This window comes from Fusarium tjaetaba, assembly GCF_013396195.1.
Source record: "Fusarium tjaetaba strain NRRL 66243 chromosome Unknown NRRL66243_c0000129, whole genome shotgun sequence".
Classification (NCBI taxonomy): domain Eukaryota; kingdom Fungi; phylum Ascomycota; class Sordariomycetes; order Hypocreales; family Nectriaceae; genus Fusarium; species Fusarium tjaetaba.
The window spans coordinates 30,701-46,749 of record NW_023501325.1 but is presented as its reverse complement, the minus strand read 5'-3'; the positions used below and the strand labels follow the sequence as shown (position 1 = coordinate 46,749).

The 16,049-nt window shown below is 49.1% G+C and overlaps 6 protein-coding genes across 6 annotated transcripts; 4 read left to right on the top strand and 2 right to left on the bottom strand.

Moving 5' to 3' along the window:
- Nucleotides 1-790: 790 nt before the first annotated feature.
- FTJAE_6605 (uncharacterized protein) lies at nucleotides 791-3,445 on the top strand (the record flags this gene model as incomplete). The annotated part of the gene is made up of 1 exon (XM_037353234.1): nucleotides 791-3,445. The coding sequence occupies one exon, from the start codon at nucleotides 791-793 to the stop codon at nucleotides 3,443-3,445; it is 2,655 nt and encodes an 884-aa protein (XP_037206278.1).
- A 471-nt stretch (nucleotides 3,446-3,916) lies between these two features.
- FTJAE_6604 (ubiquitin-like modifier hub1) lies at nucleotides 3,917-4,615 on the bottom strand (the record flags this gene model as incomplete). Its single annotated transcript, XM_037353233.1, has 1 exon — nucleotides 3,917-4,615. One exon carries the CDS (start codon nucleotides 4,613-4,615, stop codon nucleotides 3,917-3,919), a length of 699 nt encoding a protein of 232 aa, XP_037206277.1.
- A 3,533-nt stretch (nucleotides 4,616-8,148) lies between these two features.
- On the top strand, nucleotides 8,149-8,538 carry FTJAE_6603 (uncharacterized protein; the record flags this gene model as incomplete). Its single annotated transcript, XM_037353232.1, has 1 exon — nucleotides 8,149-8,538. One exon carries the CDS (start codon nucleotides 8,149-8,151, stop codon nucleotides 8,536-8,538), a length of 390 nt encoding a protein of 129 aa, XP_037206276.1.
- A 1,526-nt stretch (nucleotides 8,539-10,064) lies between these two features.
- FTJAE_6602 (lipoyl synthase mitochondrial) lies at nucleotides 10,065-11,350 on the top strand (the record flags this gene model as incomplete). The annotated part of the gene is made up of 2 exons (XM_037353231.1): nucleotides 10,065-11,007; nucleotides 11,058-11,350. 2 exons carry the CDS (start codon nucleotides 10,065-10,067, stop codon nucleotides 11,348-11,350), a joined length of 1,236 nt encoding a protein of 411 aa, XP_037206275.1.
- Nucleotides 11,351-12,191: 841 nt separating this feature from the next.
- FTJAE_6601 (beta-1 3 exoglucanase precursor) lies at nucleotides 12,192-14,631 on the top strand (the record flags this gene model as incomplete). The annotated part of the gene is made up of 4 exons (XM_037353230.1): nucleotides 12,192-12,351; nucleotides 12,395-12,506; nucleotides 12,554-13,316; nucleotides 13,360-14,631. 4 exons carry the CDS (start codon nucleotides 12,192-12,194, stop codon nucleotides 14,629-14,631), a joined length of 2,307 nt encoding a protein of 768 aa, XP_037206274.1.
- A 78-nt stretch (nucleotides 14,632-14,709) lies between these two features.
- Nucleotides 14,710-15,837, bottom strand: FTJAE_6600 (uncharacterized protein; the record flags this gene model as incomplete). Its single annotated transcript, XM_037353229.1, has 3 exons — nucleotides 14,710-15,580; nucleotides 15,631-15,755; nucleotides 15,811-15,837. 3 exons carry the CDS (start codon nucleotides 15,835-15,837, stop codon nucleotides 14,710-14,712), a joined length of 1,023 nt encoding a protein of 340 aa, XP_037206273.1.
- Nucleotides 15,838-16,049: the final 212 nt, after the last annotated feature.

Below are 16,049 nucleotides of genomic sequence, written 5' to 3'. Positions count from 1 at the left end.
TCTCAATTGGTCTTGTGGCTGAGGCTGGCATCGAGCGTTGAACATTAGGTAGCTTAGTACCTTGGTATGACATGAGGTAACGTTGCTCATTCAAACAAACAAGCAAACAAGCAAGGTCTCAAGACATTCTCGGTCATCTAGTTACCCAATGCTACCAATCTTGCACACATTTGTGTAGTTTTTCTTTCTGCCTATTACCCCTCTTTTCTGTATGGACGGCAACGACATAAGTGGGCGAACCACTGGCTGCCGATAACACCGACATCGTCTTTTGCCGTTGAGACTCCCCCGTTTTCATCCCTCAATTATCCACGCCGTTGGCTCAAAATCATCTCAACTATCTTTCAACCTCCAACAACACATCAACATCAACGTCTCAACCCAAGCTCACTCACCATGACATTCCCTCCGCCAAATCGTCGGGCGCAGTTTCGCTGGGGGGTTGAAAATGGGTTGGGCTAACTCGAAAGGATGCCTTTTTCAACCTCGACCACCAATCAACTTGTCCATCTCGCAGCCTTATTCGGTACGAGATACCTTCACATTGTCCTACCTACCCATTGTGGACTCCCATTGTCGGGCCTCTTTAATCTATTCCACCATGCCTCACCTCCCATCTTTCAATCCCTTCCCCGTTTGCTTCATCACTTCCAAACCTTTGCCACCAATCTGCCATCTCAACCTCATCAATAACTACAGCTGTCATCCTCGTTTGGCTGAGAGCGGGGTGTACTAGCCCGCCTCCCGTCGCATTGCAACGCCATTGGGAAGTTTGCATCAAGGATTCACCATGGACGGTTTATCAAACCAGGGCTTGGGTCGCGCGAATAGTGACCAGATCGTCGAGAGTAACGAAAACATCGACCTTGGCAACCTCCCACGATTGAATGACCCTACCGACTGGGAGCTGCAACAGCTAGAGGAACAGCAACGCCGCGGAAACAGTCTCCAAGTAGCGAATTGGCTCCATCATCAACCAAACTCTCAGCCATCACAGAACACCTTTATCACTTCCCGATCTCTACCTCAACGCCAACTTGATAACTACAGAGTTATTGGCCGTGTCGATGATGTGCTCCAAAGAGGCCGCAGGCCATCAACTCAGGCAATTGGTACACCAAGTACGACGGGTCCGCACAATCGGTTCTTCATCCCATCGAACAATGTTACATCCATTGATGAACGTTTGATGCAGGGACCTAGGCCTTCATCACAATCTTTTCTGCCATTTGGTACCCCTTCCGACAGACAAATAAGATATACCGACAATGGTAATCATGACGAAGGAAGACCTCCAGGTTTAGCAACACCTCAAGGTTCTTCAGTTTTCACTACTCCATCTGGACCGCATACGCGTGGTACTTACAAGCAACCCCCCGGTCCGGAATCCCAACAGACAGCTTGGTCGGTAACCGGTACAGACACATCTTCAGGTTCGAAGAAAGTACCTAAGCGCCAAAACAGTCGCTCAACTGACGATGAAGCGACTGGCAAATATCAACACGCAAAGCGGTACAGGTCAGGACAAAAGAGCCAATCGGTACACCGTACATCTGCAGCGTCATCTGGTTCTTCCAGACTTCCCCAGCAAGGCACAAGTGTGTCACTGCAAACCATCGAGGATACACAAGAGTCTCAACGGCAGAATCGAAATCTGCAACCATTGTCAGCTTCCAGTGGTTCAAATTCATCCAATGTTCGGAAAGACGGTCCTGTACGTGGGCGCCCAAACAATTTGGTCACGCCTGAGGATTTCATAGGCGCTTGCGAGACATGTTTCTTCTGGCTATTCGAGCCAAAGCGCTTGTCTTCTCCTGAAAGGCATGCATGCTCAGGCCGCAAGGATGAAATATCACACATTGTCACCCACGCCGCCGATCATCATGGTCTTATTCGTGGAAAAGATCCATACTATACTGCTCGTAAATACCTGACAAGTTGTCAAACTTTCGACCCTTTTATCAAAGCGAAAGGAAACTGTGGCAAATGCGACTCATTACACGAGTGGCAGGGACAAGACTTCTCAGATCAAGAGCATCACGGCAAGGCCCTCTGCTTGCGATGCTGGCGCACATTTGATAAGAAGGGCATGCAAGATCATATGGCTGAACCATTATGTGATTACAATGCGGAGCAGCCAAAGGAGAAGAAGGTCTATATTCTATACACCACCTTCTGTTCGGTTACCGTAAAGCCCAGCGGACCTCCTAAAAACTTGCCACCACGCAAGTCCAACTATCGAAGCCTAGCAAACAAGTACAATCGCAACAACCAGAGACAGCAAAACAGCAACAACCAGACACATCGCCGACCTGCCACGGAACAGCCCACTCGCGATCTTCGCCCTGCTGCCTCAAAGGTATCCCATGGACAGGGCAAGGCAAAGGCACCTTCAACATCCACAGTCTCTCCAGCAACCCAGGACCGGCCACGGGCAGAAAGGCCCAACCAGTTTCCTCAACAAGCTACGAGAAACCCACCACATCCCTCATCATGGCAGCAACCAAGTGCCCAGCAACCTTCCCAACCGCCAATTGCCGTGATGATATATAACACCTCACCAGAGCTTGTCGCAGGTATGATGAATAATATACGAAGAAACGGGATTCAGGAGGTCACTCAATCTCCCTACTCGCCAGTGAGCCAAGCAACTTCCTTTGGAAGTCTGCAAGGTGGATCTCCCGGTTACAGTTTTCGGTCACAACAAGCGCATCCACAACCTCAGACTCAGACGCAGGCACAGAGCATGCTTCCCCCTTCTTACCCCTACTCGAGTTGGCAGCCATCATTCCAACAGACTCCTTCGCAGGCATTCTCGCAGGACCCCTCTCAAAATGGCGATTTCACCCGGCTTCAACCTGCATCTACACAAAATAACATGTCACAACAGTCTTTTGATACATTCTTGATGCATAAAACGGCCACAAGCGATCGTCAAGGATCACGCATGCAAGGGCCAGCAAGTATGCATTCGCCCATCTATAATGATGAAAATAAAATGCTCCTGGAGGCGTGTTTCGACGCTGCAACTGCAGACCCGAGTTTCTTGCAGGACATGACACTGCCATATAATGATAGAGATGCGATAGTATCACTGTCTGATATAGTGTCCCAGGTTCAGTCCACTCCTTCAAGGGTTCCATCTACCGCTGGCGAATCCATGGGGCTCATGCAACGGTCACCCAAGGTCGAGGAGAAACTGTGGCTGGATCAGCAGTATGATGATTTGAATGATATGAACTTTGACCACATGGGGTCTAACCCCGAGCTTCGAGTCACTGTCGAGATGGCCGAGCCTCAATTTCATCAACCAGAAGAAGGGCTTCAGGATCTGAAGCCCGACGGTCAAATATCGTCCTTGCTCCGCAGTGCTCTAGAGCAGGATTCAGGCTACCGCACTCAATCAGGGATATTCGATGGTGACCCCAACACCATGTTCAAATAAAGAAAAGCTCGAAGTAATCCTTATGACCATTATTCGTTTATCTTCCAGCAACCCTCGTCTCTTACGTTTCTGTCTTTGTTGGATATTTCCTTGGCTATTTTCTTGGTTGTGCGGGAAAAAAAGATGTTGAAGCATATATATCATATACTTTGAGGGCATCGCAGTTCTTTTGGTTCTTCTATTGTTCCGGTCGATAGACCTACTTTTATATCTTGGTTCAAGATCTATGTCACGGTACAGGCGTGTTGCGGGTTACGAGGCGCTTTTTCTTAACGATTTTGATGAGTTTGGACACGACCTCTTGATGAGATTTCTTTTATATGGCATGGCTCACGCCAGTATTCCCAGACTAAATTGTTTCTGTTCGATTGTGTATTGTTTTAGCCATGCAATCCAGATAACGCCAGATAAAAAGTAAAAAGTGGAAAACTTTGCTCCAAGAGTCCATATTGAACAGTGCTTCATGCCATTTTAGTCCCGGGTATCAATCTCCAGATCCAGTTGCACACCATTCGAGATGCCATAATCACCCAGGGTGATGTGGTCTTTGAATGGCCTCTCACTCTGTCGCTTCAAGATGATCTGGCCAGGGTCACGACCGATTCGGGCGGCGACCATCATCTTCAGCTGACCCACGGTATCAGACTCCAAGCAGGGTACAGCAGCTTTCGTACCAAGTCGATCGTTGACGTTGACGATGATCATCTCCTCGCCTGCCTGAGCCACAGGAGCTTTGGGCTTCTCTTCCTTCTTTTCCTTCCTCTCCCTTCTCTGATCCCTATCGCCATCTCGCTGTCTGTCCCGTCCTCCATCACGGTCATCTCGACGGTAGTTCCGGTCCCTGCCATAGTCGCGATCCCGATGTCGCTGCGGTGACCGCCTGCGGAAGTCACGGTTTCTGTCGTTGTCTCGGCGCTCTCCCTTCCACTTGAAGCCGCCTGATCCTCTGGGTCTTCGCGCTGGTGACCGCGATCGATCTCGGGGTCTGCGTGGGGGCGAATCTCTGCGGTGGCGGTTGTTGTTGCGATCGCGCGACCTACTGCGGTCTCTGCGCTGGTGACGTTCGTCATTCCCTCTATATGTATCATCGCGACCTTTGCGATCGTCCTTGTCCTTGGGAGCAGGTGATCTTGAGCGAGCTCGGGGCTCCGTTGGTGGTGAGTCTGTCATAGTTGCGAGCCTGCTGCGATATTGCGACAGCTTTAATTCTTGCAGAGGCAGTGCTGTTTGAAAAGTTGGGTGTGCGCTCTTCAATCCTCTATATTACTCCTGGGTACAAAGACGGGAATGGAAGCACTGAGGCTGGATGATTTTGAGATGTAGGTAGGAAAGTGTTGAAGAGGCTGCAGTTGATTGCGACGTCACGACCTCGCTTTTCGAGACCTAGAGACGGGAGCTCCACTTTTTAGCAACTCTATAAAATATCTGGAGTTCTCCCTATTACAGTAACTGGAGGTCACCAGTTTTATATTGGTATCTCTGAAAATCTTCAGGTCGGTTGCCTAACTTAAATAATCACAGTACTGGCACAGATGATGGGTAAGTTTGTATATGCAGGCAAATATACGCTGCCTAGAGTTGTTCTCAACGATTCAGTTTGATTTGCTGGTCGCCTGAACTATGAAAGCAAGACTTAAACAACCGCCTTGTTTAAAAAGCATATCATCCAGCAATACATCACCTCACTGTCATTACCAAATTCTTGCCAGTCTGATATCGCCGGACCCAATATTAGAATAAGTCTCGGTACCTGTGGTTTCCTTGATACAGATATATACAACAATTTGGTCCAGGGTAGGTAAAGGGCACATGGTACTATTACACATATTTGCGATACTAAGTACTTAGAAAAGATTTTGCAGGTAAAGGACTATGATATTCGACTCTTTTATGACCTAATATGGTGAAATGGTATGGTTATTCGAGACAACCGATGTTAGATATTTGACCGTCAGATGTATTGTTTGTGGTTTGCCATCACCGGCCGCAGTTTGGTCATCACAGGATCAGACATAACTACTACCTCCAGGACCTTGATCTCAATGCGCTGGCGTGCAGCTTGGGGTTTACACTATGATTTCCATGAGGGTAGGCATTGGCTTGCTGTTAAAGTTTAGGCCAAAGGCAACAAATCATCATTGTGATGGCACACGTTTATATGCAGCGTAACCTCGTATTGATGACTGAATGTACATACGCACAGGCAAAGCCTCTGGACTTATTGGAACTCACACTTGATGCAAGCGATTGAGCGAGCAAAGCCGCTGTGTTTCTTCGTCTGTAGGGCGTAGCACACTTGACATAACAAACTTGTTTGCCTGGCATCGAAGTTAGAGTCGATATCCGTTGCTACGGAGAAACTTTGACGTCAACGCAGTTCTAAGAGCCAAGTCCGTCATTGCAGGGCTGAGTATCACCATTACAAGGGGCCATAGCCGTGAAATTGAGGAACGGAAAGCTGCCGCTTCAAGGCACGCGACCCGCATGGTGCAGCGACGACTACGCCCCATTGGAAGCAAGAAAACATCAGGCCTTGGTAGGGGTGAAGGTAGGGTGTCAAAATAGACTCAGCAAAAAGTCCCCTAAGCTTAGGCTAGCTTTACCTAAATATTTTCATCGCTTAGGGTCAAGGTCCTGGGTTTTCTTTCCCTAGTGCGCATTGACGACGAGACAAGTGCGCTACTTTTTGCGTGGTCGTCGCACAGCGTGGCCACGTCAACAGTAGTGACGATTGGACGCAGTGTAAACAACACAGCGCAGCGGTGTGAGGACGACGACAGAAATAGAAGCGAATCAAGGCATTCAAACTTCAAAGAGCCTACCTGTACAGAGTTATGCAGTGATGCACCATAGAGTGTGTACAGTAGCACATGGCACCCACGATACCCACGCGAATCCGGGGCGGGTAATAGCCGATCAGTGCTGACATCTCTTCAAAATGACCGGGCCTTATTTTTCCAGCTTCAGGGAATTTGGCAGAATGGCGTACCCCAGTAGCCCAGCTAGGCCCAGCCAAGTGTTAAACGACCGTTGTGGCAGAGTTTCAGTTCAGCGGAGACCAAAGGTAGAGGAGCATAAAAATAAAAAGAGCACAAAGCATTCATAGGGAAGGGAGAACAAAACAGCCTCACAAGGCATTGTTGTTGGGAGAGATGCAGCTAATGGATGCTACCTTGCGTACATATTGCGTGTACGTTGTTGGGGGCTGTGAGCCTGTGACTAACACAAAGCTGTTCGACTCGAGTCTCTAGAGAAACGCAATTACATAGATAATTAGACTCATCTAACTAATTCTCATTGTAGTAGCGCTCAACGGAAGAATGATCGACGGTCTTTCAATGTTCTTTTGCAGCTTGGCGCTACTATAACTTGTGTCTTGGTGATGTCTCTCGGCGGGTGTCGGTTAAGACCAGTTAAGGTAGGCGCCAGGCACAGGCCGATGCAGGTACCGCGGGTACCTTTCATGGTGGCCAATCAGCCAATTGTGGGAAATTATGCAAATTTTACTTTTTTGCGCTGTTGTGAAAGTGTAAGACAACGACCAGCGAGTCACGCATGACCTACACTTGAGAAGTGAGGGTCATTGATTGGACTGATAAGATTGGACAGAGAGTTGCAGACAACCAATTAACACTCTATTCACCTCTAAAAACGCCTTTTCTCACTACCGTCTCCTCTACCGCTCGTGGCCCGTCAAGCATGAGTAGCGGCAACGAGCGCCACCTTTTCTCCAGAAATTATTAATGACTTTTTAAGGTAGAGCGTCATTTTCTCTTTAATTCCCTCATCTCCCAGTCATTGACGCGATTTGAGTGGGCTGCACAATGATTTCATCGCCACTCAACAATCCTCGTCGCCTGGCTCTGGTGGTGGCCAACGGGAACAATGCCTAACTAATGCCCAGAATGCAGAGTTTTCTTCCCATCCATCCATCACACGGGAGACCAGGGTCTCAGATCCCCGGCGAAACCCTCTTTGTGCCTCCAGAGTATCAAATTCTGCCGCACAAAGCGTTAGAGAGCCGAGAGCCTGGATGAATGTCATGGCCCATGGCCCATGGCCGGGGATTCGAATAAAGGGTCTAATAAGTAGACATGGCCTAGGCCCAAGTTTCAGCAAACCAGATAATGACAGGCCTGCTCGGTCAGACTACCTGAAGCTGTCGAGCAAAATGCGCTGTAATCTCCCTCGAGGAGCATGACAGGCCTGGTCAGGTCACAAGTACTTGAGACATGACCGACGAATAGGGGTCTGTCCGTGTTACATGTACTAGTTTAATGGGCTCCAGCCTAGTCACATCCCACCCTCACCAAACGTCGCCTGCGCTCTGGCTCTGCCTTGGTCTTGGCCTAGAGTCAGGGTGCGTGCTAGTGCGTGCTGCAGAAGCTGAGAGTTGCTGTTTCTCTGTGTTGTTTGCTTCTGCTTTCAGGTTCCTCGTAGTATTTCAGGGACCCTCCCCCCCGACTTGTAACAGGCCACCCTTCTACGCTTCGAAACAAAACTTGTTCTCGGTCCACAGACTTCGTTGGCAGAGTCTATCTCGCTCGTACATTTCTTCGCTGATTACATACATAAGTTACTTTACTTATTAGCTTGTGCCTCTCGCTGTCTGGATACAGAGCATCGATCTGTTCTCACTTCCAACTCGTTCACTCACTTACACCAACCGCGGACGCTTTGAAAGCACTTACACAACCAACAACATGCATTTCTCCAAGCTCATCCTGGCTGTTCTGCCTGCCTTCGCTCTCGCTAACGAGGGTACCACCACTCACACGTCCACCGCCGTCGTTACCAAGACCTACTATCTCTCCCAGGTACACACAATCACCGCCACTGGTGTGAGCACCACTGCTGTTGAGACTTCCGTCGAGGTTACTTCCACAGCCCTCGTTGAGGAGACCACCACCTTCTGGCCTGTTACCCAGAACAACACCACTCCCGTCTCTACTCCCAAGGCCTCTAACACAGCTGGTACCACGGGTGGTTCGTCCGAGCCCTCTGAGGTTCCTGGCAACGCCGGATCTGCCGTCGCCGTCGGCAAGTTCGCTGTGGTCGGTGTTGCTGGTATGGTTGCCGCTGCTCTTCTGTAAGCGCGTTCTGCATGGAATGAGGTTCTTTGAGAATCTCACGACTGTCGACTTGCATCAATGTCGACAACAACCACTGTCTTCCATTTCTTGTCCATTCACCTTTTATACCCTGGCCACCAGCGCGGCCTATTCTTCATGATGAAACGCCACGATACCAACAACAGGCCGACACTTGTCGCCTGCTTCAACCTTGATGAGTTTTGAGACTCTGCCTCCTGGATAGCTTGACTGCTTCCTTACGCTTCATCACGCCCACTCCATTGACAAAACACGCGGGCTTTCAACTCTTGCTGTTTCTTTCTTCCCTGGTAGCATGTACCTAGCGCGTTGACTGCGCTGCGTTTGGTTCACCCTTTCGAGTTGTGTCTTGTGTTGAAGGGTAGCCGTTGATGTCCCCAAGCCTGTTGACCTTCACCATACATATCACCATTCCAGCTTTCCTCACTTGAGGCTATCACTCCCAGGCTTGGCAACCACTCAATGGCTTTGAGATCATATCCCCTTTTCACCACGACAACTGGTATATGTTCCTGGCTGGAGACCCTTTTTACCACATTTATTCAGTCAACATCTCTTCACTCGACTCTGCTGCCCTGTAGAGAGTCGTTTCCAAAGGGACGGGGACGACGTCGGCGACGTGGAAAATAATCCATATTCACTTCAGTAACTCTGCTTCTCGGATGAACTGGTTTTACTATACTTCTCTTTTGGCGATACCCCCTTTTTACGACGGCGTAGGTGACCCAGGATCTAGCTCTGCTTGATCCTCGGAGGATGGTTTGCAGCTTGGAGCATGGCTTTGATTTAATTCGGAAGGGGTGGGATACGATTTACATGAATAAGGAGGATTGGTGATTTTTGAGTGTCCGACACCGGACCAACGATGATGAGCCACGATAGATGGCTAGTAGATAGTATGAGAGCAATAGACTTTGTCACGCTCAACGATGCTTGGACCTTACGTGAAAGTGAAGACGGGAGACCAGGTGTCGCCAATTCGAAATGGCGTGGAAACCAAGGTCCGGTGACTAATCTGAACAAGCACGAAAGGACTAACAATTTTAGCCAGGGTTCTCTAACTAAGGTATCTCTGTCCGTCAAGCGTTACTCTATAAGTTGGTTGAAACTTATAGACAAATGAGAATTGATACCAGAATTTGGTCCTTGATTGTCGGGAAGTCAATGAATAATTCCACAGGCTACAAACTTCCTAATCGATGATTATTCCCTTCCTTCACCTCGCGCGATATCCGTGGACCGTGACGGGAAAAAGAAAATGGAGCTGAAGTAGTAGTAGGTAAGGATAATGGGATGGCCTTTCATTGGCCTATCACTCGGATGCGGCCCGGGATGTGCGGGTCTCATCGGCCTTTGCCCCCGAGTCTAGGAATTTGAGTTCTTTGAAGCTGCCGCTATTTTTGAAGTCTGCTTCCCCATATCTTCACGAACGCCCAACGCCCTTCTTATTTCTCACTTATCTTGTTCTTTCGGAGAGGCAGAAGTTGCTGCTTTTTTGTATTTCTATAATGGCTTCTCTTGCTCCATCCCTCAAGAGGGCACATGCCCCTCTTCGCAAGGCGCTGAGCGCTACGCCTACACTTCGAACCTTCGCCACTGTACCTCCGAGTGGCAGCGAGCCCGGCAAACCTCGACGAAAGAGTTATTTCAAGGACACAGCAGTCTCAGACTTCTCCGATTTCCTTGCGACGTCGTCTCCAGCCCAGCCACTGTCTCCAGCAGAGGCTTACTCTCTGAAGACCGCCGAAGTCGGCCCTGAGGGCAAGAAGCGAACCATCACACGACTGCCAGAATGGCTCAAGACACCGATCCCCGCCGGTAACGATAACTTCAAGAGCATCAAGAAGGATCTACGAGGATTGGGATTACACACCGTCTGCGAGGAGGCTCGATGTCCCAACATTTCAGAATGTTGGGGCGGTTCAGATAAGAATGCTGCGACAGCTACGATTATGCTTATGGGCGACACATGCACCAGAGGATGCCGTTTCTGCAGTGTAAAGACAAATCGCAATCCTGCTGCATTGGATCCCCACGAGCCCGAGAACACCGCAGAAGCCCTGGCCAGGTGGGGTCTTGGCTATGTCGTGCTGACCAGCGTGGACCGTGACGATTTGGCAGACGGTGGTGCGAAACATTTTGCTGAGACAATCCGAAGGATTAAGCAGAAGAAGCCTTCATTGCTCGTTGAAGCTTTGACTGGCGATTTCCGAGGAGACTTGGATATGGTCAAGGTCGTGGCTGAGAGTGGACTTGACGTTTATGCGCATAATGTTGAGACCGTTGAGGACCTCACTCCCTATGTGCGAGACCGCAGAGCTACTTTCAGACAGAGCTTGTCTGTGTTGAAGCATGTCAAGGATGTTATGGGCAAGGACGGTCCTATTACTAAGACCAGTCTGATGCTTGGTCTTGGCGAGCAGGAACATGAGATCATGGCTGCGCTAGAGGGTAAGACAACCTCTACAACTATATTATGTAACTCAACTAACAGTGATTAGAACTTCGAAAGGCTGATGTTGATGTTGTCACATTCGGTCAGTACATGCGACCTACAAAACGTCATCTGAAGGTCGAGAAGTACGTGACCCCTGATGAGTTCGAGATGTGGCGCAAGCGAGCTCTGGACATGGGTTTCCTGTACTGTGCCAGTGGACCTCTCGTGCGTTCTTCATACAAGGCTGGTGAAGCCTTCATCGAGAACGTCTTGCGCAAGCGCTCCGGGGAGAAGGCTATGGCCAGTGGAAACCTTGGCCAAGCCGTTGCTCTCGACTCAACACAGTCGACGATCTAAACAGATCATTGTACTCCTATTTTCACCTCAAACACACCACACTACACTGCATAATTATGGGCTATGACCGTATCGGAAGGCGTTTTGGAATAGGTAGGGTCAGATATTCAACTAGAAAAGCATGGTCTTCAACAAGGCTGCTGCGACCTTGTCGCACACTCACATACAATACAATCACTCACCCCTAGCGGGTTGTACATCAACTATCTGCATGTCAACGTGGTGGTATTTCTGATATTCTCCTTGCTGTGTAACTGAACTCCTCTGAATGAGTTCGTTCATTCATTACAGGAACGACATCGCTCGCTATGATCAACCCATCTCAGAGCTTGTCTCATATCTTCTCGTCATGATACTCAAGCATGCCTTGATTATTTTGCCCAACAGAATTGCCGTCAGTGATGATGAGAAGTTGCTCTTGTCATGCGCTGACACTGCTTTGAGGGGTTCTCATCTCTAGTGTAGGTAAATTTGGAGTTGATGAATCACTGCCCTACATTAGACTTGTTCCACTACAGATGATCATATCTCGTGATCACATTACCTACTTTCTGGATCAGACCTGGGATGAGATCTGGTTGTCACAGGGAAGGCGCAGTCGTGCTCTTGAATACATGTAAGGGAAGAGCAGAGCGACAGTCAACAAGCTCTTTCCCATTTCTTTACCAAAGAGGTCCTTGGCTGTAACTTCTTCTCGATCAAATATCTTTTAGGTACAGTACCTACCTACAACTTCTTGACCTTTTTCTTTCGACTCTGGTTTTCTTGATCAACTCACACGTTTTTGACTTGGGCTACCTATAGGTATATTCACGCTCGCGCTCTTGTCAGGTTCTTCATTATGAAGTTGCTCCTCCTTTTCCTATTCACCCTTTTGGGTAGTGCCGACGCGAGGTACTGGCTTGAGGACATCGAGCACCGTGGGAGTGCTCCCTATTATCCTGACAAGCTTTACCCTGTGTTCCGCAACGTGAAAGACTTTGGTGCTGTTGGCGATGGAGGTTCGTACTTCACCCGGACTTAGTTTCATAGCTAACAAAACAGTTGCGGACGACACGGCCGCTATAAATGCAGCAATCAGTGAAGGTGTTCGCTGTATTCCTGGTGTGTGCAAAGGAAGCACTATTTCACCCGCGACTGTCTATATCCCAGCTGGGTGAGTGTCCAAAACAACATCGCGAATTCTATTGCTAACAGAGAAAGAACGTATCTCATCAGCAACTCCCTCGTTGATTTGTACTATACGCAAATTATTGGTGACCCCACAAACCGACCTGTCATCAAAGCTTCCGCCTCCTTTTCTAAGCAAAGCTTTGGCTTAATCGACGGAAACCCCTACCTGTCTACTGGTTCCCTCGCATGGAACTCGACAAACGTCTTTTTTCGCCAAATTCGTAATCTGGTTTTGGATACAACTGCCCTTCCCCCAGACTTTCCTGCTGTGGGTATACACTGGCCATCATCTCAAGCGACAGCTATCACCAACTGTGTGTTCCAACTGTCGACCGTTCCTGGAAATCAACACACAGGTCTCCTTATCGAAGAAGGATCAGGGGGGCTTCTTAATGATCTTTACTTCTTTGGCGGGGGAAATGCCACAGTTTTGGGTAATCAGCAGTTTACAGCACGTAACCTCTGGTTCTCTAATGCCGACGTCGCAATATGGATGACCTGGGACTGGGGGTGGACTTTCAAGAGTACTGTGTTTAAGAACTGTCGAGTGGGAATCAAGATGGATGATTCATCGTTCGGTGTTGGCTCTATCACGATCCTTGACAGCTGGTTCGAGAATGTTGATGTGGCCATCGCTACGACACGCAACAGCTCACAGAGTATCAGCAGCGCAGCTTCTGTGGCGATGGAAAACGTCAAGTTTCAGAATGTGAAAAACGTTCTCATGGGCTCTGAAGGTACTGATCTAGCACGTTCTGCTATAGCACCAGTAGACAGCGCTGTTTTCCTGATGGTAGGCCACCTCGCGGAACTGTGAGCATTGCTAACAGACTCAGGGGCACTACGCGAACATGGAGGGTACATTCGATGCGACAGCCCTTTATCCGCTTCCTTTCACTCGGAGTCAGAATCTCCTTGATCGCAATATCTACTATGAGCGATCAAAGCCTCAGTACGAGCAGGTTCCAGCCAGTTACTTCATATCAGCAAAAGCAAATGGCGCATACGGTGACGCATCACATGATGATACTCAGGCACTCAATGCCTTGTTTCAGTACACGGCAGCAAAAGGGCTCATCGCATATCTCGACGCAGGATACTACATGGTTTCAGATACTGTACAAATCCCACCGAATGCCAGAATTGTGGGCGAAGCCTTGGCATCGATCATCATGGGAACAGGGCCCAACTTTGGGGACGTCAGCAAACCTCGACCTGTCGTCCAAGTTGGTCGCCCTGGTGATGTTGGCCAGATAGAGTGGTCAGATACGATAGTATCAACCCGTGGTCCAACAGCAGGTGCCATCCTAATTCAGTATAATTTGTTCGCTCCTGAAACCCCCTCAGGCATGTGGGATGTACACACTCGAATTGGAGGTTTTGCTGGGACCTATCTTCAAGTTCCAGACTGCCCTGCTATCAAAGGGACAAACACTGTTAATCCGAGATGCCTGGCAGCTTACATGAGCTTCCACGTAACGGCTTTCGCTGGGGGTCTATTCACAGAAAATTGTTGGTTTTGGGTCGCAGATCACGATCTTGAGGATCAAAAATACCAACGGGTTTCTATCTTTGCAGGAAGAGGAGTTCTTGTAGAGGCACAGAGAGGCCGCATCTGGCTCAGTGCGTCTGGTTCAGAACACCATGTTCTGTATCAATACCAGCTCTCCAACACCAGAGACGTTTACATTGGCCACGCACAGACAGAGCAGGCCTACTTTCAACCCATGCCCGTGGCTCAATACCCATTCCCTCTTGTGCCAGCACTGAACGATCCAAACTTTCAGCAAGACTGCCAGAACGACCCTGATCCAGGATGCAATATGGGATGGGGCATGAGGATTCTCAACTCCAGCAACGTTGCCGTCTATGGGGCAGGGTTGTATTCATTTTTCACGAACTACAATGATACCTGTGCTAGCAACAAATCTCCAGGATACTGCCAAGCGAGAACTTTGAGCATTCAGGGCATGAGTCCTGGAACGAGGTTTCTAGGATTGACTACAGTGGGCACCCGGATCATGGTGCATCGAGATGGGATGGATTTGGCTCCGGCTAGTGACAACAACAGCACATTTGCAGACACTTTGGCTTTGTATGTATCATGAGCATTTTGAGATGCTTTTTTGAAGTCTAGATAATGAAGGGGGAAGCTTAATAAGGGTATCGTTCGCTCTACCAGTAAACTAACTAGAATTCCAAATACCTCTCAATGTTGCCAAAGCAATAAACACAGCTTCATCTGTCCTGATATTACGGCATCCTTGACCAGGCAAAACATTTACCCAGTGGTCGAACAACTCCTTGGTCCTGGGACCTTGGATGTCCATACTGCTGAGTTCTTGATCGTTCATTGCTGCAAACTCCAGACCTCGCGGGCCACCAAAGACAATGATGAGATGGTTGAAGTTGACTCTCTTAGACGGCGGGAAAACCCTAGAGGCCGGAACACCACGTTCGGAGGTGCCAATACTGACATCGTAACCGTTCTCGTAGGGACTCTCAGTGAAAACATTGGAGAGGGAACTGGCCCTTCTGACATTGTATCCCCAATAATACCCGCCCTCAGTTCTTGGTGCAGCAGGATGAACAGGTTCAGGATATTGGGTCTCATCCTCTGAAAATTTGAGTGTTATCCGTGTCTTTGGAGGGATCTTGGCCTCAATCTCGACAGGCTCCCCCAGGCCAACTTCAACGAGCGAACCAGAGCCTGTGCTTGTTTCACCAGGAACAACTATTCCTTCCCGATAAGAGATCCAGTCCTTGGGGTTTGGGTGGTGGGGCATGTCGAGAGTGGGCAACATGGCAGTTAATCTCAGGTTAGGGTGGAGAGAAAAAAGTGCCTTGCGCATAAATGGCGGCGCCTCCAGGTAGGTTAAAATGTGTGTGAGGAAATGGCATGGATCGGTGTCGCCTGTGTAACTGTTGGTATCTGTCTGACGAGGGCGGGTCGCGAGAGGAGAATCGTCAAAAACAACCACTTCGTCGACAGAGAAAGCAGCGAGGGCACGAGCAATGCGTGCGGGTTGGTTCATTCGCTGGTCAGAGGAAGCGAGGCTGCGATTGTTAGTTAGTAAGGAGATAGCTAACATTAACAAGATGCATACTCTGAGAGAATACTGCTGGGAATGGCAACGGAGATGGTCCATGGTCGACCACCTTCAATTGGGTCAAATATCGTGGAAGGTCTGGCGGAACCTCCCTCTCGACCGTTATGTTCGGTTTTGCGTTTCTGGTAAAGGTTAATACGTCGATTGGTGTGGACTTGGTGTGCATTTTAGACTAACCTTGGAATTGCGCTCTGAGTAAGACATCTTGTTCTTAATTGTAAGGACTGATACGACCTGCAAAGTGTAGATCACCTGGAGGTAAAGTTGCGATAACCTAACTCTAGCAAAAAGTTGTGATAGTGGGGCCGAAAGTCCGGCAGAATCTCGCCGCCTTCGTCACCGCCTGCCTGACACAGAGCTCTCGAGGCTCGCCCGCGCTTCGTCAGCATCATGGCTAACAGGATGCGACAAATGTG